A 26,878-nucleotide genomic window follows, 5' to 3' on the forward strand; every position below is an offset into this window, starting at 1 on the left:
GTTATTATTGATGTTGTTTGCTCTTTCAGGAGAAAAGGTAGGCTATAAATAAAATAAATTAATATAGGGAAGCAGCTGCCAAGGCGACTTGACGAGCTGACATAGGCAGGTCCCAGGCCTTTTGGACCCTTTGAGCAAAACAGCAGATATAAGAACTCAACAATCACGAAATCCATAATCCGGCATCCTAACCCACAGTCCACTAGCTGTTACCCAGGGACCTGAGGACTGGGCCATGCTGACAAAGTCTGCAAGCTCTGGGTCCTGCGAGGAAGGGGTGAAATTGTCAACAGTCTATACCTGTTGTATTGTAATAACTCTCGGAGAAAACACACCAGTGCCGGATCTAGGGCGGTTCCCCTGCCAAGCCGAAGGGGCACAAAACGGAGAAGATTCATAACTGAGAAGATCCGCTTGGGGGCACTGGATTCTGGCCTCGCTCAGGGCACCATATGATGAAAGATGACCAAAATCCGCCCCAGAGTAGACATTCCTCAGAAACAGGAAAGCTAAGGGCAACCCCCCCCCCCAAAAAAGGTATCCCAGGGCCTGCCTCCCTGTCTTTGAAGTCCCAACACTCTCCCCTGCTAAATATGAAAACGTAGGTATGGATGCTCCAAAAGCCTTGTCCGGCTGCTTGAACACCCTGCCAGGCCTGGGGCGGGCCAAAAATCGAGTGGATAGGTAACCCCCCCCCCAAAAAAACCCCCCAAAACGTAGCTCTGAGATGGTGGCAGTCACTTGACTACGCATTAGGCAGAGATGCTCCAATTCTTTAAAACCTTAGAACCGCAAGGTCCGTAAAGGTTATTTGGGGAGGGGTGGTTGAGTAGGGGGTGGCTGGCCCCTTGGCCTACACGGAAACGCCATCTTCTCCTAGGCCCAAGGCCTGCGTCCCACCTGCTACGGATTGTCCTCTTCCCACTCCTCACCTGAAAGAGGATCCAAGTAGGGGAAGGAAGTGGACACACCTGGGGCAGGTGAGCTGGGAGCCCACAGCAGCCCCTGCTGGTGGGAGGTGGAACTGCAGAGGCTTCCCTTAGGCCCAGGCCCTCCCTGCGCCACCATATTTTTATATATATGTATAAAAACTTGAGGCCTAGTTAGGGGCAGAGACATTTGTTTACTTGTTTTACTACTACTACTACAACAACGAAAGACCTCAATGCGGGTTTGCCAAAAGGTAGAAAAGCAATAGAATTGGGGGCGGTGGGGGGCGGGGTAGACACAGTCATGCTTTAAAAAAGAGATTGCTCTTTATGTCATAACACACCGCTTGATTGCCAAAAACCACCAAAGAAAACCCCTCAAAGCAACAGAAGTAATTAGATCATAATATTGTGGTTATGATTTGATAGATAGGAGATCGGGTACAGCAGAAGGGGAGAAACAGCAACTCCACGGAATAAAAGAGTAGGAAGTCGACAAAAAAAAAATCAGAGAAAAGACAAAATGGTGGTCTTGCCTGTATATGCTAAAAATGTTGAGACTTAATAAAATATAATTGTAAAACAATAACCACACGCCTCAAAGCAGGTTTACAAAAAGGTAACCCCTCCCCCAATAAAATCAAGGGAGACGGGCTTTTAAAAAGATTGTTTATTTCATAATACACCACTTGACTGAAACAAACAACCAAACAAACCAACCTTCAAAGCGGGTTTACAGAAAAGTAACAAAAATAATAAAATTGAAGAAAAAAGCAGCCACACTGTAAAGTTTGTGATAATGTGCAGGTGTTAGGTATGTTAAGTGTTCAATCTGGAACTCTTAGGGTTGTCCCCCAAAATAATCTGCAATAGAAATTCACCTATCATCTATCTATCTATCTATCTATCTATCATCTATCTATCTATCTATCATCTATCTATCTCTGCGCACACTGCTTCATGAGAAAGGAACCAAGGCCGTAAAAAGCCACTGTGTGAGAATACAAGAAGGGGGAGGGTATCGGGCAGAAAAATCCTGCTGCGGTGCTATCAGGAGATATGCTAAAAAGTGCAAAGATTGAAATAAATTTCCAAACAACCAAGTCCCACCCTGGGACTTGCTGCATTGCACCTACCTCTGAGAGCGGCACCTGCGGGGTTTGTGCCTTGCGGTCTTTTGCGAAGTGCGAAAACGTTTGTTAGGCCAGGAATTGTGCTGAACTGCCTTGTGCGATGGTGACCTTGCTCTGCACACACGGGGGGAGAAGGGACCACATTGCTTCTCTCCGAGGGCTGCCCTGCAGTTCATGCTTCCCTCCTTCTTTTGCACACGACACACGGGCCACAGTTGAATGGCAAACAGGACTCCTGAAGTGCAGAACCGTTGAGAGTCAGCAGCCCTCCCTCCGGCTGGCGGCGTATGGAATAACCTAGGCAACAAACTCCACCTCTGATAGTAGCTGCTGTGTGCATGTGTGGGAACCAATGAATGGCACTTCTGGTGTTTGGTTTCTCCAGAAGACGGCTTTTGTTCATGCATCTCGGTAATTGCTGTGGAAGGAAACTGAATACTGCTATGCTACAGCGCTTGCTGGTGCCTCTCTGCTGCAGGTCAGCATAAGCCCTTATGCATTTGGGGTTGGGGGAATTTATAGAACCTCCTACCTCAGGTTAAGTACTTAATTCGTTCCAGAGGTCCGTTCTTAACCTGAAACTGTTCTTAACCCGAAGCACCACTTTAGCTAATGGGGCCTCCTGCTGCCGCCGGAACACGATTTCTGTTCTCATTCTGAAGCAAAGTTCTTAACCCGAGGTACTATTTCTGGGTTAGTGGAATCTGTAACCTGAAGCGCATGTAACCCGAGGTACCACTGTAACGCACGTTTGTAACATACACAACAAAGAAACTGTGCACATATTCCTATGTACTCTGCATCCAACACGCAGGATGCAGAATACACAGGTGAACACACTGGGTAAATCACACCCCATATTTATCCTGCATCTATCCCAACATGCTGTGTTTTGATGGCTCCCAAACTGAGAAAATGACCTGGCCGCGCTTTGAAGTGGTAATGCGTACCCAGGAACAGACTGTTTTTTCCTTGTTGTGAAACGCTGGACATTTCATATGTTCTGCTTGCAAGGCCAGAATCTCTGATTAAGACTGGGCTTTCGCAGCCAACCTACACATTACAGTGGTACCTCAGGTTGCAGACGCTTCAGGTTACAGACTCCGCTAACCCAGAAATAGTACCTCAGCCATAGCTCCCTTCTGTCCCTCCTCCATGGCTCGCTTTAAAGCAGCAAAGCGGACAGGAACCGCCCGCTTTGCTGCTTTAAAGGAGGGGGAAAAAGTGTGTCTTATGGAGTGAAAAGTACAGTACTTAATGTATGGGGGACATTTAGATTTCCATTGTTGCAAAACCAAGCACTTCAGCTCAAGTACTTGAGTGAAAAGAAGCGAAAAGTACTTGTACCTATTTTGCTTCCAGAGTGGTTCCATACAATTCATCTGCACAGATTTTGGGTCTCCATGACACAAAATGAGGTATAAAACACCTTAGGAAAGTAGTGAGAGGCTCAGGAAAGAGGCCCTTGCCTCATTAAAAAGGGATGTTGCATGGTATTTTCAGTATTCAGAATGTGCATTTTGAAGGGTCTATTTTGCAATGTACTGAAACCCACAAGACAAACCACAGCGCTACTCTCCTTTGGTTCACCTGGTGCAGTGTTGGAGCCAGGCCTGAGGGGTGAATTAAGAAAAATCCCAAACCCTCTTTTGAGACTTAGGAACATGCAGAAGTTTGTTGTGCTTGTCATTGGGTTAATGTAATTCTTTTGGACATTCAAAATACGGAACACTTGCTTTATGTTATATTTAGTGATTGCCAGTGTCATCATCTTGAGACATTGGTATTAGGCAAGGACCTCTCTTTTATCCTCCCTCAGCCCTCCTTCACCTCAACAAATATATTGAGAAAGTAGACTACCTTCTTTGCACCACAGCTCGTGTGTTTTAGCTGGATGTCTACTATCCCATTAACAGACCTGATTCATTCATTTATAAAAGGATGTCACATAGAGGAAGAAGAAAGGTTGTTTTCTGCTGCTCCAGAGAAGCAGACACGGAGCAATGGATCCAAACTACAAGAAAGAAGATTCCACCTAAACATTAGGAAGAACTTCCTGACAGTAAGAGCTGTTTGACAGTGGAATTTGCTGCCAAGGAGTGTGGTGGAGTCTCCTTCTTTGGAGGTCTTTAAGCAGAGGCTTGACAACCATATGTCAGGAGTGCTCTGATGGTGTTTCCTGCTTGGCAGGGGCTTGGACTCAATGGCCCTTGTGGTCTCTTCCAACTCTATGATTCTATGATTCAGTACTTGCTGTAAAACATTTTACTGAAGAGCAGACGACGGCTGTCTTCAGTACATATAAGCGGATATCAAGAACACACACCATCACTTCAACAAGCCAACTAAAAGTTTGTTGGAAATGACCTTTATTATAATTGATGCAATTCATACAAAAATTCATTAGTACTTAGTAGGCCCCTCCAGACATCATTTTTTATTGCGCACATTCATAATAATTTGTGCTTGCAATGCCAGTGTGGTGTAGTGGTTGCAGTGCCAGTCTAGGATCTGGGTTGAAATCCCTACTAGGCCGTGGAGCTCACAGGGTGGCTTTGCAGCAACTATTGCCTCTCAGCCCAACCTACCTCACAAGGCTGTTGTGGGAATTAATTGGGGAGGGGAAAAACCATGTACTACCTTTGGCTCATTGGAGAAAGTGGTGGGACATAAATATAATAAATTAAATAAATTAAAAAATTGGGTTTTCCTTCCAATATTGTTTCCACCTGCAAATGTTTTGGGGCGATCTTGCCGTTTCGTTTCCAATCAGTGCATATCCTGCAATGTCCTGCTAAAAACCCATCACCTTTTATGCCACAAATGTTCTGGTTTATTTTTGTTCTGCTTTGGCTGTGCTGGGGAGGGACCAAAGCTCAGTGGCAGAAGGTCTGCCTTGCAAGCAGAAGGTCCCATTTTCGATCCCCGTCATCTCTAGGTAGGGGTTGGGAGAGACTCGTGCCTGAAATACTAGGGCGGCTGAACATTGTGCTCCTCAAATTCTTATTATATGAATTCAAGCATGATCTAAATTGGGTGCTTTCTTACCAAGTGTGTCTAAATTGAGGGCAAACTCCTCTTATGTGCAACGCAAGCCAAATGAAGCTGGTCAGCTGTCTGACTTCTTTTTCATTTGGATGTAGCCAAATCCTTGAACTTGCTGAGATATTTGTTCAATAAACATAGGCTCTTGGGAAGATGCATGTACAGGGTTCCTCCCATTTAAGTGTGTTCAATCTACACGCAGCTCTGGAAACCTGGAAGTGGAGGGGGAGACCTGATGAGCCTCAACAAAGTCCCGCTATGTCTCCTCACAAGCCAGAGGCACAGCGGGGCTTTGCTGAGGCTCCCAGATGACATGCAGGAAAGTGGTGGTTCATGTGACAGGCGACTCCCCATTTTATGGGTTCAAAATGTAACCCTGCATAAACGGGGGAGTCGCTTGTACAGTGGTGCCTCGCAAGACGAAAAGAATCCGTTCCGCGAGTCTCTTCGTCTAGCGGTTTTTTCGTCTTGCGAAGCAACCCTATTAGCGGATTAGCGCTATTAGCGGCTATTAAAGGCTTAAGGGATTAGCGGATTAGCTGCTAAAAGGCTATTAGCAGCTTAGTGCCTTAGAAATAGGGGGTGGGGAGCGGAAAAAAATCGCAAGAATCGCAAGACATTTTCGTCTTGCAAAGCAAGCCCATAGAGAAATTCGTCCTGCGAAGCGCATTGAAAAACGGAAAACCCTTTCGTCTAGCGGGTGTTCCGTCTTGCGAGGCATTCGTCTTGCGGGGCACCACTGTATTTGCAAAACATAAGACTGTATCATTAACCAAGCAGAGGCCCTTCTCGGTAGCAGCGCCCGCCCTATGGAACACTCTCCCATCAGATGTCAAGGAAATAGAGACTTTTAGAAGACATCTGAAGGCAGTCCTGTTTAGGGAAGTTTTTAATGGCTGATGTTTTATCGCATTTTTAACATTCTGTTGGGAACTGCCCAGAGTGGCTGTGGAAACCCAGCCAGATGGGCAGGGTATAAATAATAAATGATTAAAATAATAATAATAATAATAATAATAATAATAATAATATTGCTATTATCATCATCTCTTTCTCAATAATAATAATAATAACAACAGTAATAATAGTAATAATAATTTAATCATTTATTATTTATACCCTGCCACTCTGGGCAGCTTCCAACAAAAGATTAAAAATACATTAAAGCACTTACAGCACTGATTGAGAAGAGTGCTCCATCAAGACTGCCCACCTCTTCCTTGTCCACGTTACGTTGTCAACCGCCCTGTGATCTCCTGATGAAAGGTGCTCTATAAATTTAATAAACAATGATAACAGATAGCACTGAGCTAGATGGGTCAATGGTGTGATTCTGCAGCTTCTTATGCTTCTATTGCTCCTCTGGAGATCAATAATGTAGCATTAGGGAAGCATTGCAGAACAACTAATAAAGCAGAACACATCCACTATTTTTGCGCTATTCATGTGGCAAGAAAATGATGCAGAATATGCCTGCAATAAAACACCAGTCTGGAGTGGCCCTAGGTCCTATGTTACCCATGATAACTGCCACAGTCACGCTCCCTGCTATAATATCAGGGTAATAACTTGAGAAGCCAACACTGCACTTTTACCGTACACCAGGAACCACCCCTGGAAAACTGGGCTTCTTCCACATGATCTTCTGCAGGGGATTCTCTTGTTAGGAAGAAGCATCTCTACTGTGGGTCCCATCACGCCACCGGGACCACATGGGAAGCTCATCTTAACAGAACCCCCATTCTTCATGAAATTACTATTTCACACTACAGCAACCAACCCGTAACGGTGAATACTATTTCATTTGTCGTTTCTACGTACGCCATCCTTAACATTAGGATTGGGGAACTGTCAGCCCTCGAGTTGTTGCTGGACTCCCAACTCTTACCACTTGGTGTGAGGATGGTAAGAGGATCTTTGTTGGTGTAATGGTCCCTTGGCAGCGGCATTCTGCAATGGGCAGCAAAAAAAAGAGGCGCCGAAATCTTGCCTCTCCTCTTGTCCCCATCTACTGCTGCTAGCAGATGAGTGCATCAGAAATAGGAGGGAGCTCTCTGGGTTTGCGATTCACAGCAACCACCCACATTGGGGGTTAAGGTAAAGGGACCCCTGACCATTAAGTCCAGTCGTGGACGACTCTGGGGTTGTGGCACTCATCTCGCTTTATTGGCCGTGGGAGCCGGCGTACAGCTTCCGGGTCATGTGGCCAGCATGACTAAGCCGCTTCTGCCAAGCCAGACCAACGCACGGAAACATCGTTTACCTTCCCGCCGGAGCGGTACCTATTTATCTACTTGCACTTCGTGCTTTCGAACTGCTAGGTTGGCAGGAGCTGGGAACGAGCAACAGGAGCTCACCCCGTCATGGGGATTCACACTGCTGACCTTCTGATCGGCAAGCCCTAGGCTCTGTGGTTTAACCCACAGCGCCACCTGCGTCCCTCACATTGGGGGTGCCCCCCCAAAAAAATAATAATGGGAGGAGGGCTGCATCAGGTCCACAGGTTTACCACATTTGAAAGACTGAATCACGTGGGATATTCTTATGGGAAGCTGCCGTATCATCGCTATACCTCCCTAGGTAATGCATGACTTGGAAGGAGAGAAATACTTAACACCTAAAAAACACCTATACTGTAATACTGTACCGGGTTATCAAAATTGTTCTTATTTGCTTGTTTCAAGGAAGTCAGCGTCTTCACAGTAAGACGGTTATCAAACAGCCCCAGCCCAGACCATGCTTGGTGATTATTGGTCTCTAAATTGGTCTCTAAATTGGGAGTAGATGCCGCACTTTCTGGCCATGTCACTGAAAAGGGGCTTTGGCTCTGCAGTGTAAAAGGCTCACTGGAGGAAGAATTAAAATGTCAGGAATATGGTCTAAGGAAGGGAATGTAAGTGATTGCTTCACCCAGTAATGAGAGTCACTTCCATATCCCAATATTCATGTTCTCTAATAAAAATAAAAATAAACCCACACATTTAAAAGTGCTGCACGACGTGAGAATGAACCACCAATTGAGAACTTTTTCCTTCATGAAGTCAAGAAACACAGCTCTAGGCACAGTAACCTATATAATAAAAAGGTTCTGGATCTCTAAACCATTAAATATGCACTAAGGAAATTTAAATTACCCACAAAATCCTTGTGGGAAGCAAAACGTTATTTTCATGTACATTAAAAAATACTTACCCAACTGAACATAAAATTAAAAAGGAAAGCAGCTGAACACGGTAATAAAAAGTCCTTTAGGGCATCCTGCAAGATGGAAAAACTGAGAGTGCCTCCTTTGGGGAGGAGGCGGCTGCAGGAACACACAGAATCCAGTCTTTGGGATCATTTTCAGTCACTAACTTGTCTTTCCGCAGAAGTCGCAATGTATTCCTCCACTGAGGTCTCTTACAATTCTCTCTTTTATCAGCTTCTGAAGAAATTTTGCTTCTGTAGTCACATTGTGCATTCTCTGGCTGTTCATCGCAGCCATGCAAAGATTGTCAAAATAATGCAATGGGGTGTTGGGCTGACTCAGATCGTATCCAAATCCAGCTATACTCACTTCGTCACATAAATGCGAGGCCAGAACCACGGCCATCACACCGATTGTAGGCACATTCTAAAGGGGAGGAAATTACATTCCCAAATTAGAGTATGCTTGTTATATTAGGGTGACAATGCCATATTACACACTACTGCTGCTGAAAATAAACTAATTACTAACGAATATAGTAAAGGAATCAATTAATAGATCATCATCTTGTCCAAACACTGACAACCACAAGATTCCCTAGACTTAAGCCATGCCTGATATTCTTTGCTTGGTTTAAAAATGAAAAAAATCATGGAGAATGCGCATGCAATTATGATTTCTTATGCTATCTCTGATATTTTGCATTCCATTGCAATTTGTTTAATTTGCACAAGTCTGTCTTAAGTTCCTTTAGATACTTTTTTGGCTGTTGCAATATTCTATTTTACATGACCGCTTTTGGTTTTTGTTTTGAAACTGCAGTTTTACTGTGAAATTGTGATTTATCGTTATTTACTTAATTTATTTAAGTTACCTAATGCCAAAGGCACCAGGTGACATCAATAAAAATTAGTTAAAGCCATCCAATGCAGTCAATGGCAACTAGTAAAGAAGGAAACAAAACCGACCACAGCAAACAAAGAAAACTAAAAACAAAACCACCACACTAACAATCACACTTTTGATCAAGAATAAAAGTAAATGATGTTAAAGGTACAGTGGTACCTCTAGTTACGGACTCGATCCGTTCCGGGGTGCCATTCGCACCCCAAAAATCTGTAACTGGAGCGCTGCTTCTGCGGGCGCAGAAACCCGTAAGTATACACTTCCGGGTTTGCCGCATTCGCAAGCTGGAAAGACGCAACATGAACCTAACACAACACGAGGTATGACTGTATTAGCTGATCACAGAATTGTAGAGCTGGAAGATGGCCAAAAGCTGATAAATTGATTTGTCTTTCAGGTGCGACAAAATTCTTGGCTGTTTTTGCTGCACAAGACTATCAGGGCCACACCTCTGGATACTTATCAGCTTTGACAGGAAACACCCCGGGGAAGCAGCTGGTATGTAAATATTGTCGATAGATGAGATATGTGTGTCTGTTGCATGTTACATAAAAAAGTATTTCCATATCCATGTCTAATGGAACTTAAGACAAACTTGTGCAAATTAAACAAATTGCAGTGGAATGCAGTCAAATGACATATGATGAGATGAAAAAGATGTTGAAATATACATTCTTAAAAAAACCAGAAGCATTTTTACTTGGTATTATAGGTCACAACATTAATAGACAAGATGTTAAATTGTTTTTATGTGCAACAACTGGGGCAAGAGTATTGTTAGCCCAGAAATGGAAACAAGAAGAAATTCCGACGAAAGAAGAATGGTAGACGAAATTAATGGACTATGCAGAATTGGACAAAATGACAGGAAGGATTCGAAACCTGCCAGACCAGAGATTTACAGAAGATTGGAAGAAGTATATGAATTATTTGAAGAGCAACTGTAATCAACAAAATTTGAATAAGATGTAAAAGTATGGTTAATTACTGTTGAAAATGATATGCTAAAAAAACTAATAAAAATAACATTCATACACACACACACACACACACACACACAGCTGGAGACCCAAGTTTGGGGGACCCTGGATTAAGGCATTTTCATGTATCCTTAACAATGACTGAACTGCAGCAGAAAAATGCAAGCATCTTCTTTTATCCGCAAAACATACACACACCTTGTCCCAGCCCCAGAACATTGCTCGAGGTTCAGGATACTCCAGAATACCAAAAGCCGTCTCTTTGACTATTAACGGGTTTAAGATGCGAATGTGTTTAGGTAGCACTGGTATTTTCTCGGCTACCTGCTTCCAAAAAAACAGCCGCATCCAGAGTGGCTGCAAGAAAAAGAATATTAAAATGATTACAAAGCTTGGAATCCGTAACGCACGTATAACACACACTTTCCAGGGTTATGAGTCACAATACAGTCTAATTTTTATTATACAACTGCTCTCCCAAAACACATTTAGGTTTGGAAAAAGTGAAGAGTACACAGAGTAATAGTCCCTACTAGCTATTTATGTATAAATCATGGGACTTACATGTTTAAGTCACTCCTAGCCATGATGGAGGGTAATGCTTTGCCTCCATGGTGGACTAAATGTTCTTATGTAGACTAACACAATCGGGAGAACAGTGCAATACGTTCCACGAAATGGGATAGACATTCTCAGATTACACAGACTTCCAAGAATTTTGAACAGTAAGCATGAAAACCGTATTGATTCTGGCAGTCCTAAGCTTAAAAAAACCCTCTCAATGTTATTTACATAGGTAATATCAGGGCTTTTTTTCAGCCAGAACTCAGTTCTGGTACCCCTTTTTCTGGAAAGATAGGACTGAGTAACAGGAAACCCAAATGTTGATAAGGTGTTTATACGGCTATTACTTACAAGTGTTTCATTTTTCACCATTGCTTGAATCCAGTCAAAATCAACACTTTTAAACAAAACAGCAACAAATAAGCTATTTGGATAATACTCATGTTCAGATAAGGGGGCACCTTCTGGATATGTCATCCTTATGGTAGTTTTATTACCAACATCATCTGTGTATCCCTGAACTGGTGCATTATTTAACCTGTAAAGTAAAATAAATCACATGAATGAGTGCCCATCTTAATGAGTTTTGTAAAGACAAACTTAAAAGATCCCTCTGTAGTTCCTGCTTAACTACAATTTTAGATTCATTTTGAAACGGAAAAGCATACAGTAACTCTGGTTACATAATTCGTTCCGGAGGTCTGTTCTTAACCTGAAACTGTTCTTAACCTGAAGCACCAGTTTAGCTAATGGGGCCTCCCGCTGCCGCCGCACGATTTCTGTTCTCATCCTGAAGCAAAGTTCTTAACCTGAGGTACTATTTCTGGGTTAGTGGAGTCTGTAACCTGAAGCGTATGTAACCCGAGGTACCACTGTAGTGACAATCACATTTTAAACGGTCGTAACTAGAAAACGACCGATCACAAACTGAGCACAGGAAGCACAAATCTAACAGAGGCCAACTTTTTTTCAGCAAAGATCCTGAATTGCAGTTACAGCTCTATGTTTCACTCAAAACCTTCAAGGGGGAAAAAAGCAATATATACCTTATAACAATGTCAAATTGGTTCAGGGCGTAGCCCAACTCCAGTCCATTAAGAACCCCTCCACTCCCAACGACAGCACAGCGTTTACAAGGCTTCGATTGCAAGCTTTCCGGAAGGTCATATTCGGGTAAAAGTTCCAACAGGGCTTGAAGTTTTTCAGAAAACTTGTGAAATCCAAAGGGCGGTTTGTATTTGAAGATGGCTTCTTGCGTCTTTATGTCTCTTCTTACAAAAGGAGATGCATTCATACTGTACTTTTCCATAAATAATCTGCCCATCCCTTTCTTCACAAAAGATGGCCGGCACTCAGCTTGAACAACTTGCTCAGCATACTTCTGTGCTCTCTAGAAGATGAAGACACAGAAGTTAAGCTGTACAGTGGTACTTTGATTTACAAACTTAATCTGTTCCCGAAGTCCGTTCTTAAACCGAAACCATTGCGCGCTTTCCCTCATGAGGCCTCCCACCGCCAGTGCCCTCCCACGGTTTGGATTCCGTTCTTAGACCGAGGTAAAGTTCTCAAACCAAGACACGATTTCCGGTTTTGCAGAGTTTGTAAACCAAATCGTTCTTAAACCGGACTGTTCTTAAACCAAGGTACCATGGTACATGCAGTCTTAGAAACTCAGATATCTAAGCTAGGGGCCAAATGGCTCCTTAAACCAGGGTCACAGTCACCAAAACGGAATGTCTAGCTGCCATTTGGGGGCTAAAGTTGTATTTTTCAGTATGACATAATAACTAACCTTTGCATGCTCAGGGTTGACATAATGAATTCTTGCCATGTCACATTCTTTGGAATGAAAGCTTAATTTGACCATGTAGACAAAGCAAAGGCCAATCACAACTAGGATGACATGTCTAAAAATAAAAAGGAGAAATTTTGTTATTTCTCTACAAGCATAATAGCACTAAAAGGTGTCCCATAAATGTAATATTTATTCGCAGTTCAACACTAAAACGAAAATTACACATACCAATAAAATCAAGAAAGGCTTTCTTTCATTGTATATTTTTGGTGCAATTTTCTAGAAATGGAAACTGGACAACTTAAGAACAGTCAGAGTTGGCACACCAACTGAAGCTGGAAATGGACACTCCAAGCCACTGATGCCATGTGGGCCTCTAGCAACAGCAATGCACCTAGAAGCCCCCCAAACTATGTACCTGCTCCTTCAGGGGAAATGCAACTCCACTCAGAGCTGGTACACAAACCAATTCCCAGACTTGAGAACTGCTCATCCATGTTGTTGTTGTTTAGTCGTGTCCGACTCTTCGTGACCCCATGGACCAGAGCACGCCAGGCACTCCTGTCTTCCACTGCCTCCCGCAGTTTGGTCAAACTCATGTTCGTAGCTTCGAGAACACTGTCCAACCATCTTGTCCTCTGCTGTCCCCTTCTCCTTGTGCCCTCCATCTTTCCCAACATCAGGGTCTTTTCCAGGGAGTCTTCTCTTCTCCTGAGGTGGCCAAAGTCTTGGAGCCTCAGCTTCAGGATCTGTCCTTCCAGTGAGCACTCAGGGCTGATTTCCTTCAGAATGGATGTGTTTGATCTTCTTGCAGTCCATGGGACTCTCAAGAGTCTCCTCCAGCACCATAATTCAAAAGCGTCAATTCTTCGGCGATCAGCCTTCTTTATGGTCCAGCTCTCACTTCCATACATCACTAGTGGGAAAACCATAGCTTTAACTATACGGACCTTTGTTGGCAAGGTGATGGCTCTGCTTTTTAAGATGCTGTCTAGGTTTGTCATCGCTTTTCTCCCAAGAAGCAGGCGTCTTTTAATTTCGTGGCAGCTGTCACCATCTGCAGTGATCATGGAGCCCAAGAAAGTAAATTCTCTCACTGCCTCCATTTCATCCCCTTCTATTTGCCAGGAGGTGGCCATGATCTTCGTTTTTTGATGTCGAGCTTCAGGCCATATTTTGCGCTCTCCTCTTTCACCTTCATTAAAAGGTTCTTTAATTCCCCCTCACTTTCTGCCATCAAGGTCGTGTCATCTGCATATCTGAGGTTGCTGAGGCTCGTCCATAGGGTCCCCCTATTTCCCAACTTGCTTCCCTCCCCTGTGTGTAGAAAAATTCACATCTAATATTAAGACTCCAGCTTTGAACGCTTAAGAGAGGTTTCCCCCCAGAGGAATACAATGGAACAAGAGGAAGTGCAGATAAACCCTAAGTCTGAAAATAGTATTCAGAAAGCAGTGGAATAAATCAGAAACTTTTCATAAGCAAAGAACAGCTTCTTTTTTCTTGTGCTTTCACTGACCAAACATGGGTGGTGTTTTTTAAAAAAACATTCCAGAATTTAGTGGGAAATATAACTTTTAAAGAGGGTGGCGCTGTGGGTAAAACCTCAGTGCCTAGGACTTGCCGATCGTATGGCCGGCGGTTCGAATCCCCGCGGCAGGCTGAGCTCCCGTCTTTCGGTCCCAGCTCCTGCCCACCTAGCAGTTCGAAAGCACCCTTAAGTGCATGTAGATAAATAGGTACCACTTTATAGCGGGAAGGTAAACGGCATTTCCGTGTGCTGCGCTGGTGCTGGCTCGCCAGAGCAGCTTCGTCACGCTGGCCACGTGACCCGGAAGTGTCTCCGGACAGTGCTGGCTCCCGGCCTCTTAAGTGAGATGAGCGCACAACCCTAGAGTCGGACACGACTGGCCCGTACGGGCAGGGGTACCTTTATAACTTTTAAAACAAGAGCAGAAGATTTAAGGTTATTTTTCTTTTTCTATCATTATTTTTCTTTTTTTGTTGATTAGGAAATAGGGGATTGGATAGTTTTATATCTTGTCTTGAAGCTCATTTGATTGTAGATGTTGGGGAAGAAATAAGGTTAAAAGGGTTAAAAGTAAACAAGTGAAAAAGCAGTGAAAGCTGGAAGGAATTTGCTGACTGGATTAAAAATTGGTATACAAAGAGGGAGGTGGGAGGAGGTTGAGGAACCAAGTCAAAAAAGAAGGAATTTGAAAAATGAAATTTTTCTTTGTTTTGTTTGGGTGTTTTTGTTTTTTGGAAATTTTTGTGGGGGGGGATGGGGAAGAGGGTTTTCTTTTTTGGGTTTTTGTACTTTTTCTTTTTTCTTTTCCATTCTCTTTTTTCTTTTGGATATGTCTTTGTTTTGTTGTTATGTTATTGGAAAAATCAATAAATATTATTTAAAAAAATATATACATAACTTTTAAAACAAATCCAGCAGTCAGGCTTTAACAGCCTACCCTGTAAGGAAAAATAATAAACGAGATGTTAAACAAGAATTTACGGCCGGTATCATAGACAGTGTCACTTACTTGAAAGTACCTTTTAAAAACCCACTTGGCCTTTTCATCTTCGTGTGCAGGTACCTTAGAGCATGGCGCAGAAGACAAGCACTCCTTTTTCAGGTTAATAGTGTGATCTTCACTCCGCATTGCTGCAAAAAGAAATCCCATTAACAAGGCTAACATTGCACTTTAAAAGAAAACACCCACCCACAGAAATTGACGGTTTCCTCCATGCAAACAGTATCTCTGGCATTTTCTAAAAAACATGACAATAACATGGTGAAAGCTTAATTACAATTTTAGCTCAAAATGCACCCTTTGATAATGAGGTTCTTACATTGCTGCAACATGCAAGAGGGTGCTGACTGAACAGGACTCAGAGAAGATAAACTCCGTTAGAAAGTGCATTTAAAGACATCAGCAGAAGACCAGTGAATGAGACCAACTTAAGTTTGTTAGTCCAGTAGAACCTTAGAGACCAATTAAGTTTTTATGAAAGATTATAATAATATCAAACAGAAATCAACACCACATTATACATGAATGAATTTTGGAGAAGAAAGAAATAAGGAACAACATATACAACTAATGATTATATGGAAAACAAAACAAAATATGAATAAAATATCAATATTTTAACTATTAAACTTAACTCAAAGGAGCGTCTCCACCCCCATCGTTCAGCCCGGACACTGAGATCCAGAGCCGAGGGCGTTCTGGCGGTTCCCTCGCTGCAAGAAGCCAAGTTACAGGGAACCAGGCAGAGGGCCTCCCATCAGACGTCAAAGAAATAAGCAGTTATCTTATCTTTAGAAGATATCTGAAGGCAGCCCTGTTTAGGGAAGTTTTTAATATTTAACACTTGATTGGAAGCCGCCCAGAGTGGCTGGGGAAACTCAGCCAGATGGGTGGGGTATAAATATTATTATTATTATTATTATTATTATTATTATTATTAGCAAGATTAAAATTAACTATGCCTTAACCATTGCTGAATTCTACATTATCCTGGCTGTCTCACCTACATGGCTTTTGGTTTAAGAGCTCCCAATCTAGAGTGAGATTCCAGGGAAGAGGCTCCTGTGGTCTTAGATAGAAGTTAAATGAATCTGTTATTCCACGATATTTGATCCTGGAAAAATCCAAACAAAAAATGACTACAGGTAAAAATTAAAGAAAAATGTTTTAATTTTCCCCCCATAGTGAAACCTGAACCTTGAGGAGGAATAAGAGCTGTTCAAAAAGGATTTGGAAAATTCCGCACAGATAAGCTTCACTCGGTGCAAAATTATTACAACTGGTAAGAATGGAAGCTAAAGGCAAAGTTTTATTCTCTGTGTGTACTGCAGAGAAGATATGTTATCAAAGGACGCAAGAATAAACTGCATCTGTGAAAAAGAGATGAAGCGAAGATGGAGTCCAGAGAAGAAAAAGCCACTTTGCTCTTTTCCCTGACATTCCAAAAATCTTCTCTTGCTTATTGATTGGTTTGTTTTAATCCAGGCCTAGGCAAACTCGGCCCTCCAGATGTTTTGGGACTACAACTCCCATCATCCCTAACTAACAGGACCAGTGGTCAGGGATGATGGGAATTGTAGTCCCAAAGCATCAGGAGGGCCGGGTTTGCTTTTGCCTGTTTAAATCCCTGCTTGCTCAAAACTAAAATCTAAAATCGATCTGGCAAGTGGCAGCTCACAGGGCAAACACTTGCAGAAACAGTTCCTCATTGTTCTAGGGTCTGGCATTATCCCAAGCCTTATCGGGGTATAAGGGATTCTCACGAAGGTCACTCAGAGCGGCTAAAGAGCCTTATGTCTTCTTCTTCATCCTGGTACATGATCTCAGCCTGACTGAAACCTTGCCAAGCCTTATATTGTTATATGTTCTGGCAGAGGTCCCTGGGAGAGAGGCATTTCTGCCCTTAAAGCAGACAATCAGGCCAACTGCATGGGGACAGAAATACCTGTGTGCATTCCTAGAACAAGCTACTGTAATGGTTAAAAAGAGGGCCGGAGTGATTGAAGGGAAGGGCAAAAAAATAACCACGCACCCTAGATACACACTAAACCACACTGGCTCCCTAGAGCCCTTCTGCTATGGGGCAGCTTTATAAATTAAGTAAGCAAATAACAAAATGTGGGGAAAGCAAAACGTTACTTAGAGAAGGATCCGAAATATTTTCCTTGAGGCTTGAATTTGTTCTGAAGATTGCAAGCTCTTGACTGGCTTGGGAGCAGAAGAATAGAATCTAACCAAACTGAGCTAGATTCTGGATTATTTGATGTTTTAATGTGTTGTAAGCTGCTTTGAGATTTTTTTCTTTAATATATAAGCAGTATAGAAATGCAAGGAATAATAATAAAATAATAATAATAATAATAATAATAATAATAATAATAATAATAATAATACCTTACTGTAAAAAAAAAAGCAGCTAGACATTCCATTGTGGAGACCATAACCTAGATTTAAGGTGCCATTTGGCGATTAGCTTATATATCTGAGTTTCTAAGTAGGTCAATAACTGTGACTCAAGTCAGTAAATGATGAACTTTTAAAGTGGTTGACCGCACAGTATGAATCTTCCCTTGTCCTCCAGATAAATAGCTGTGTTTCTCCCTTAACACATTTCCCAGCAACGTCTGGGCTTTGAAGGGATCCACTTACGGTTAACACTTTGCTGCTTTCCCCCTTTCTAAAAAAAGAGAGGGTATTTTCATTCTCTATAACTGCTTTGCATCATACCCTCCACCTGCCTTAATGAGGTCAAGTGAATTCCATAAAGCTATCCAAGATCACTGACTGATAAAGGACCTACAGAAATAAAATACCGATTGTCAGAATGACAGGGGGCTATGTCTTCACCACGGGGCAGCAGAGCCTGTGACTGCAAACACCCCCTGGAGGGTGGGTGCACATATGTCCCTGCATTCTGCGCATGAAATATACTGAAAACCTCCTTGAAGAAAACCACACGGAGTCAGGAGTGAAGGCCATGTTTTATCCTCACTGCAACAGTATTGTCAAGAGACAACAGCAACTCCTCCCGTATACGGAAGAACAAAAAGCTGTGTGTTCACCACTCTGGAAGAATGGCAGATGAAGGTGATGGACTATATGGAATTGGCGGAAATGACCGGCAGAATCCGAGACCAGGGAGAAGAGTCAGTGGAAGAAGATTGGAAGAAATTTAAAGACTATTTACAGAAACACTGCAAAATTAATGAATGTTAGAATGATGCTGGATTGAAGTTAAGTGGGGGTTTTTAGCAGCAATGTTAAGGAACATGTAAAAATGGATTGTTAACAGGTGATAATCTAAAGCTATAATATATTAAGATAAAAGATTAAGATAAAATTAAAGAGGGAAAGGATTTGCTGAATTAACCAACTGAACTGGAATACAAGAAAGGGGGGCGTGAGGAGGTCAGGGAAACAAGCAAATGAAAGATAAGATATGGAAAGACTGATTTGTTTTTAATTGTTTTTATTTTGTATTTTCTTTTTCTTTTTATTCTTTTTTATTTTTGTAATATGTTGACACTTCAATAAATATTAAAAATAAAATAAAATAGCTGTGTGTTCAGGACACAATTTGACGCATTTGCTGCCTGGACCCAATGACTTCAACCCCTGAGAATCAAGTCTGCTTCTGCCTCGATAATCTGATCTTGAGCAGCTGGCTATTAAACTGTGCAGGCATGACCATGATTTCACAGCACCACCCGCATCGGCCTGCCATCTCCACATCTTCACACTATTCCAGCCCAAGGAAAACTATGCCTTGTTGGGTTTTGTTTTGTTTTAGCAAGAGAGGCATCTGCGCAGCCTCGCAGCTCACCCAAGAATTCACTGAACCCACACACCAGAGTATGCAACATTTTGAAAGGCAGTTATAAAAATGTCTGCCAGGTTCTCAAGTTCCGTTTTCATTCAAGTATTTTTAAATATCTATTAGGCACACATCATGCTTGCATTGTTTGCAGGGTACTTCTAATGTAGGAGTGCAAATATCCAGAGTGTGAAAATCAGGATTACTATGAGGAATTATAAAATATGCATCAAGCCATTGTGTCCGCTATGAAAGCATGACGTTGACTGGGTTCGATTCATGACAATAATTTCTGATCAAATCTCACAACCCTCTGCATCTCTGGCCATTTCCTCTTATTTTAATAATTATCTTATTATTAATTTTTATTATCTTATTATTATTGTCTTATTTTAATCAGGGTCCGTTCCTTTTCCCTTGGCCTCAGAACGCAACATTTTGGTGCCCCGTGTGAGGCAAAGCTAAAAAGAAACGTGTGAGGCAAAGTAAAAGAAACCTCAGCGTGTGAGGCAATGCTAAAAGAAAACCTCAGCGTGTGAAGCTTGTATAAGAAACTTCAGCATTTGCGGCACAGCAAAAGGAAACCTCAGCAAAAGGAAACCCCCAGGATTGGACTCCCCTCGGAGCTAGCAACCAGCTTCCCTCGGTCGCGGTAATCATCTCCTGCAAAACAACAATTCCCGGACTTAGGATCTCATTCGCAGGAAAAGCATAGGAAAATATGCAGGAAAAGCATAGGAATAATTTATTATTTTTGCTAGCTCAGGCAGGGCATGATAAGCATTTAGCACCCTTAGTAGAAAAATTGTTGTTAGAGATTGCTAGACTGTGTCCCTGGTTTCCAGAAGGGGTTACTTATGACATTAAGAAATGGAATGAGCTGGAAGATGCACTCCATAGACATCCTGAGGCATCTGTACAAGTCTTGCACACCTGGCAATTGTGTAGAGATGCAGTTGGGAAGCTCTCTAACTCTTTACTGCAGCCACCAGCTGTCTCTGTGAATGCTCCCACATTGTTGCAACCCCTAGCTGCCTTTAAACATACCATAATATTGTTCCCTCCATCCCAGCCTCTAGATTTCCAGCCTCTCTCTGAGGTTGTGCCAAAGGTAATTCCATTGGCACCTTCCTTTGTCAAAAATTTGCCTGAGTCGAATGTAAATTCCATGCCACCTTCGGTGGACCAATGCCCACAAGGGGCTCAGACCACCGTGCAAAAATTGATTATTCCAAATATGGCAGAAGGAAGCAGTAAAGAAGAAGAAATAGCTGATACATTACCATTATTAGCAGTCTGTCCTGTTGTTCAGAATGCACAGGAACAGAGAGCCCATGTGTCATTGCCCTTCACAGTTTTTAAAGAACTGAAGCGAAGCGTGACAGAAAATGGCTTGCATGGCATTCTCAATCGGCTAAGAGGAGCAGTACTTAAATTCCAAACCTTGAAGCCTCTGAAGTTTTAATGAAACAATTGGCTTAAGAAAATGCAAATTTATTAAAATGCAAAATTATTTTTTAAGAAAAGAAAATGCAAAAGCTGATTGCAAAACTGCTCTTAAAGCAATTTATCAGAAGCCATAAACATATATTGCTCAAATGATTAACTTGCCAGAATATTGACACTGAAACTCACAAATCTGCTCTCCTAGCAGCAGCGCAGTCTCCTTCAGTTCATCCTGCTAAAGACAGGCAATGCCAGCCTGACAGTGGCCTTCCAGCCTGGGTTTAAATGGGAGAACAAAGACTGTTGTGCCAGCTGATTGTCAGTCTCTTACTGAAGCTAAATTAGCAAAGCCAGCCATTGCTTCTAACACAGTTGCTTTCAACACACAGTCTCCTGTGACAGATCTGCTCCATGCCGCTAAGGGCAGTGCTGGTTTGAATCTAAGGACAACAGAACTTGCTACTTTTCAGTTCCAGTTCCTTATGGTGGTTTATAAAATTAAGACATAGCATACAGGTCTGATTCCACCTCAGACAGTGAGACTCATTCTTCATCGCTATTGCAGACTGTTTTTTCTCCTTTCCTCCCTGAACTTAAAATTCCTAATGAATTTACTTTACAGCAGTTGCAGAGTTTTGGGGTCACTTCATATGAGTGATTCTTCTTAACAGAACGTTTTCACCTACAGGACTACTTTTTTCCCCAGACACTGCTGACAGAATAGTGATTTTAGAGTGGCTACACTCTAAATTGCCTAACACTGGATTTGGTATTGCTGCTTGTTATTTGCTTTTTTCTAAAACAGGAGCACAAGTCCTTAATAAGTTCTTCTCTGTCTTATCTGTTTGCATTTACTGATTAACTTGAGATAGTTTAGTTTAACCCTCCTAAAGAGTCATGCCTAGTTTTAATTCAACAGGTGCCATGGGAAGTAATCTTTATTCAAAAAACAGGTTCCTATTTAAAACGCGCTTACACTTTTAAATGTGGAGTTCCTTTATATAATAATAATAAGAATACACAGAGGAATTATACCAGAAAGATATGGATGTCTCGTACACCCCAGGTAGTGTGGTTGCTGACCTTGAGCCAGACATCCTGGAGAGTGAAGTCAAATGGGCCTTAGAAAGCATTGCAAATAACAAGGCCAGTGGAAGTGATGGTATTCCAGCTGAACTATTTAAAATTTTAAAAGATGATGCTGTTAAGGTGCTACACTCAATATGCCAGCAAATTTGGAAAACTCAGCATTGGCCAGAGGATTGGAAATCAGTCTACATCCCAATCCTAAAGAAGGGCAGTGCCAAAGAATGGTCCAACTACCGCACAATTGCACTCATTTCACACGCTACCAAGGTTATGCTTAAAATTCTACAAGGCAGGCTTAAGCACCATGTGGACCGAGAACTCCCAGAAGTGCAAGCTGGATTTAGAAGAGGCAGAGGAACCAGAGACCAAATTGCAAACATGCGCTGGATTATGGAGAAAGCTAGAGAGTTCCAGAAAGACATCTACTTCTGCTTCATTGACTATGCAAAAGCCTTTGACTGTGTCGACCACAGCAAACTATGGCAAGTTCTTAAAGAAATGGGAGTGCCTGATCACCTCATCTGTCTCCTGAGAAATCTCTATGTGGGACAAGAAGCTACAGTTAGAACTGGATATGGAACAACTGATTGGTTCAAAATTGGGAAAGGAGTACGACAACGCTGTATATTGTCTCCCTGCTTATTTAACTTATATGCAGAATTCATCATGCGAAAGGCTGGGCTGGATGAATCCCAAGACGGAATTAAGATTGCCAGAAGAAATATCAACAGCCTCAGATATGCAGATGACACAACCTTGATGGCAGAAAGTGAGGAGGAATTAAAGAACCTTTTAATGAGGGTGAAGGAGGAGAGCGCAAAATATGGTCTGAAGCTCAACATCAAAAAAACAAAGATCATTGCCACTGGGCCCATCACCTCCTGGCAAACAGAAGGGGAAGAAATGGTGCCAGTGAAAGATTTTACTTTCTTGGGCTCCATGATCACTGCAGTCACAAAATTAAAAGACGTCTGCTTCTTGAGAGAAAAGCAATGACAAACCTAGACAGAATCTTAAAAAGCAGAGCAGCACTGAGTGCTCACTGGAAGGGCAGATCCTGAAGCTGAGGCTACAATACTTTGGTCACCTCATGAGAAGAGAAGACTCCCTGGAAAAGACCCTGATGCTGGGAAAGATGGAGGGCACAAGGAGAAGCAGATGACAGAGGACAAGATGGTTGGACAGTGTTCTCGAAGCTACCAGCATGAGTTTGACCAAACTGCGGGAGGCAGTAGAAGACAGGAGTGCCTGGTGTGCTCTGGTCCAAGGGGTCACAAAGAGTCGGACATGACTAAACGACTAAACAACAACAGTTTAACTTTGTCCCCACATGGGGTTTGTTGAAATGCTCAAAAGAAATCTGATTGGTTCTTACGAACACTGTGTAAAGGGTTCTTTTGTTAATAAAACAGCCTGGATGGGGGTGTGGAGATACGCACTTCCTCCGAGAGCCTTGCCGGTCACAGCCTCGTGTCTTATTTTAATCAGGGTCCAGTCCTTTTCCTTTGGCCTCAGAATGCAACATGCTAACTGCTCTTGTTTGAGCATGAATTAATATTTGCAACATAATACAGCTCTGACTCTATTCTAGAAGCTTTCGGCTTTTTCAAAGTACGAGCTCTAAGTGTTTTAGCATAAATGCATTTTATATTTATCTATGAAATGTTTCCAAAGTTTGAAAGCAAGTGCTAAGAGGACAGTAATAAATTAAGAATGGAAAGGAAGCAATGACAACTCCCTCATCTGAGGTGCCAAAATTCTGTTAACCCACCAAGTGCATGCAAATATCTACCACTGTTCCATCTACAGTGGTACCTCGGGTTAAGAACTTAATTCGTTCTGGAGGTCCGTTCTTAACCTGAAACTGTTCATAACCTGAGGTACCACTTTAGCTAATGGGGCCTCTCGCTGCCATTGTGCAATTTCTGTTCTCATCCTGAAGCAAAGTTCTTAACCTGAGGTAATATTTCTGGGTTAGTGGAGTCTGTAACCTTAAGTGTCTGTAACCCGAGGTACCACTGTATTTTTAAAAACCAGTGTTACGTTATAAAAATGATGTACAGATGTATTTCAATACCAGGATGCCAAAACTTCTAGACAATGGTTGTGTACACACTACTAGCTTAAAGGCCATTTTCCACTGTGTTTTAAATGCATTTGCACCCTGTTGTACACATAAGCACAGTTTGAGATGTATCTACATCACTCACTGCATGTGAATTTCATGCAGAGATCAGCCAGGAATGCCTTTACCCAATGAGCAGTTCTCAATTCAAATCAAAGCTGATTTGGAGGGGAAATGCATCAAAAATGCAGTATTTCACAAGAAACTACAGGATAGATATGGACTGTGGCTGACGTCGTGTATACAAGCTTTTCCAAGACAGCAGTGGGAGAACATAGGATGCAGAGTAAACAGAAATGTGTAGACATCCAGTGTTAGAAATTCAGATATATAAGAAAGGAGCCAAATGACTCCTTAAACCAGGATTACAGTCACCAAAACGGAATGCCTAGTTGCCATTTTTGGGCCAGGTGACTCAAAAGTTGTATTTTTCAATATGATTTTTAGGTTCCTAAAATTCATTCTGATTGTGCATACAAAATATAACGGGTAGAATTCGACAGGATGTGAAAACAGTCAAGATCCAAGGATTCCCCAGGCATGCACCTCCAGATGGTGGTGACAGCGGGCATCATCCTGGCTCCCAGTAAGTTTCCGAGCACAATTCAAAGTGTTGGTGCTGACCTTTAAAGCCCTAAACGGCCTCGGTCCAGTATACCTGAAGGAGCGTCTCCACCCCCATCATTCAGCCCGGACAATGAGATCCAGCGCCGAGGGCCTTCTGGCAGTTCCCTCATTGCGAGAAGTGAGGTTACATGGAACCAGACAGAGGGCCTTCTCGGTAGTGGCGCCTGCCCTGTGGAATGCCTTCCCTTCAGATGTGAAGGAAATAAGCAGCTATCCTATCTTTAAAAGACATCTGAAGGCAGCCCTGTTTAGGGAAGTTTTAAATAGTTAATGCTGTATTGTTTTAACACTCAAAGCTGCCCAGAGTGGCTGGGGAAACTCAGCCAGATGGGCCGGGTATAAATATTAAATTATTATTATTATTATTATTATTATTATTATTATTATTATCCTCACTTGGTCGCAAGCGGCCAATAACCAGCTGCAAGATACAACAGGTGCCTGGCAAATTTTGAATGCTGTACACGGCCTCAGACACTGAGCTGATCCACACATGATGGTAAGCCATGGTTTATGCCTTCCTGTTAATAAATCACTCCCGTTTAGCTCCACCCCTGCCTGCAGCCAGGTGCAACAAACCAAGAGCCTTGGCTTAGCATTACATGTGAACCAGCACTTGCAGTTTTGCTTCTCTCCAGACCATGAGCTGCTCATTCACAATAAACCACAATGAGCAAACCAGTTCAATTATTATTATTTTACAACCAAGCAGTGTATGCATTTTATGAAATAAATAAATAAAATTAATACTCCCGCTGGCAGTGCCTGGCAGAAATCTCCAAATTGAGGTGTTCTTAGGGTGGGGCTGAGCTGGGCATAATCTCCCAGCTCACCTTCTGCTGTGAGTGGCCAAACTGCAGAAGTGCAATAGCTCTGCTGTTTCACCAAAATGTTGCAGTGAGCAGTCTTTGCTGCTACTGACTAGCAAAGCAATAAACAAGCAAATACACCTTGTGGGATTCCTCATACAGTATGTGCAAGATTTGTACAGTATCAGATAACGTGGTCTCTGCCCCTCATAGCTTTACTCCACAATAAAGCATTTAGGCTCAATGCTCTAAAAGACTGTTTCTTCTCCAATGATTTCGTCTCACAGTCATGTTTTGGATACACCTATTATTTATTTTTGTTTTATCTACAGGTCTAACAATACTTCAATGTGCACAATCACCACTTTCCTTTAAAATGAGAACTCTTTGAGATCAGAAGTGCATTTCTTCAGAACAGAATGGTGGAAGAATACCATTCTCTAAAACGAGAAAGGAATTGTACTTCAAAAGAACTAAATACACACACAGCATCCATTTAATTGCAGGTTTTACTCACACAAAAAGCAGCTACGAAGAGTGAAATGTTCACCGTGTGTTTCAGATATATCTTTATCAAGGGGAAAACATTCTTATTTATTCCTTCATGAAAACTTCAGAACTTTGAAGCTCTGTTTTCATTTGTTTGTTTGTTCTACCGTTATTTTAATAGCTGTTTTTGATGTGTGTCCCCCCCCTTTTTCCTGCTGAATTCAGAGGCCAGGCTGCTCACGGTTTGAGCATATTATACCTATCCTGGCCCAACTGCACTCACTGCCAATTAGCTTCCGGGCCCAATTCAAAGTACTGGATTTCACCTATAAAACCTTAAACGGCTCAAGACTGCAATGCCTCAAGGACTACCTCTCTCCATATAAACCGTCCTGGACAGATAATAATCTGAGGCCCTTCTCTGTGTGCCTCCTCTGCAAGAGGTCTGGATGGCGGCAACACGAGAACAGGGCCTTTTCTGCAGTGGCTCCCCGTTTGTGGAATGCTCGCCCCAGGGAGGTTCGCCTGGCGCCTTCATTATATACCTTTAGGCATCAGGCGAAAACGTTCCTCTTCAACCAGGCTGAATAACATCCTATATACTTTTACACGCATTTGGTGGGACGGGGAATATTGTTTTGTTCTTGCTCTTATTATGTATTTTGTGGTTTTTTCCTTGTATTTTTAAGCTGGAATCTACAGATGAAGGAGGGTATACAAATTTAATTAATTAAAATAATAATAATAATAATGGGCAGGTGCCCTAACGTACTTAAAGCATTTTTACCCAGTAGAGGCTGGTCCTGCAGAGTGAATGGGCCACTACCTCACCCATCTTTAGGGTTTAGGGAAGCTTTTAAAGTTTGATGCATTACTGTATTTTAATATTGTGTTGGAAGCCGCCCAGAGTGGCTGGGGAAACCCAACTAGATGGGCAAGGTATAAACAAAAAAAAAAACATAATAATCATCATCATCTCAGCCTGCCCATACCTGCCTTCTTTCTTACACCCAAGTCCAGGGGGTAGCACTGCCTATTGGTTTTCTCTTCCTCAGCCTCAGTGCTGCCCTCAAAGAACTTCAACAGAGAGGAAGATTGGGAGAAAACTAAAATTACAGTGGTACCTCGGGTTACATACGCTTCAGGTTACAGATTCCGCTAACCCAGAAATAGTACCTCGGGTTAAGAACTTTGCTTCAGGATGAGAACAGAAACTGCGTGGCGGCAGCGGGAGGCCCCATCAGCTAAAGTGGTACCTCAGGTTAAGAACAGTTTCAAGTTAAGTACTGACCTCCGGAACAAATTAAGTACTTAACCCGAGGTACTACTGTAGTTGACTCTGCCTCATTTGTTGACTCATTAGCTCCAGTTCCAACTACTCTCCGCCATTTGAGTCTCAATCGGCTTTA

General features: G+C 42.4%; 2 protein-coding genes across 20 annotated transcripts in view; both read right to left on the minus strand.

The window, feature by feature from the left end:
- Positions 1-2,521, minus strand: part of CCDC158 (coiled-coil domain containing 158) — a 51,296-nt gene extending 48,775 nt beyond the window's left edge. For 2 of the 8 annotated variants that reach the window (XM_083398175.1, XM_083398176.1), the window contains exon 1: positions 2,066-2,519. In XM_083398175.1, coding sequence (XP_083254301.1) covers positions 2,066-2,469 — 404 coding nt within the window. In that variant the 5' untranslated portion in view covers positions 2,470-2,519. Of the gene's footprint in view, positions 1-300; positions 522-900; positions 958-2,065 lie in introns of those variants that run through there. The other 6 variants (XM_083398174.1, XM_083398177.1, XM_083398173.1 and 3 more) reach the window with 5 other exon arrangements.
- Positions 2,522-4,414: 1,893 nt separating this feature from the next.
- Positions 4,415-26,878, minus strand: part of ST3GAL5 (ST3 beta-galactoside alpha-2,3-sialyltransferase 5) — a 31,028-nt gene continuing 8,564 nt past the window's right edge. For 4 of the 12 annotated variants that reach the window (XM_083398539.1, XM_083398542.1, XM_083398540.1 and 1 more), the window contains exons 2-7: positions 15,090-15,201; positions 12,537-12,651; positions 11,791-12,134; positions 11,096-11,282; positions 10,379-10,537; positions 8,114-8,720 (exon numbers count right to left, since the gene is read on the minus strand). In XM_083398539.1, coding sequence (XP_083254665.1) covers positions 8,457-8,720; positions 10,379-10,537; positions 11,096-11,282; positions 11,791-12,134; positions 12,537-12,651; positions 15,090-15,201 — 1,181 coding nt within the window. In that variant the 3' untranslated portion in view covers positions 8,114-8,456. Of the gene's footprint in view, positions 5,320-6,267; positions 8,721-10,378; positions 10,538-11,095; positions 11,283-11,790; positions 12,135-12,536; positions 12,652-15,079; positions 15,202-15,705; positions 15,729-26,878 lie in introns of those variants that run through there. The other 8 variants (XM_083398536.1, XM_083398537.1, XM_083398544.1 and 5 more) reach the window with 4 other exon arrangements.

This window comes from Podarcis tiliguerta, assembly GCF_965153285.1.
Source record: "Podarcis tiliguerta genome assembly, chromosome: 9".
NCBI classification, from domain to species: domain Eukaryota; kingdom Metazoa; phylum Chordata; class Lepidosauria; order Squamata; family Lacertidae; genus Podarcis; species Podarcis tiliguerta.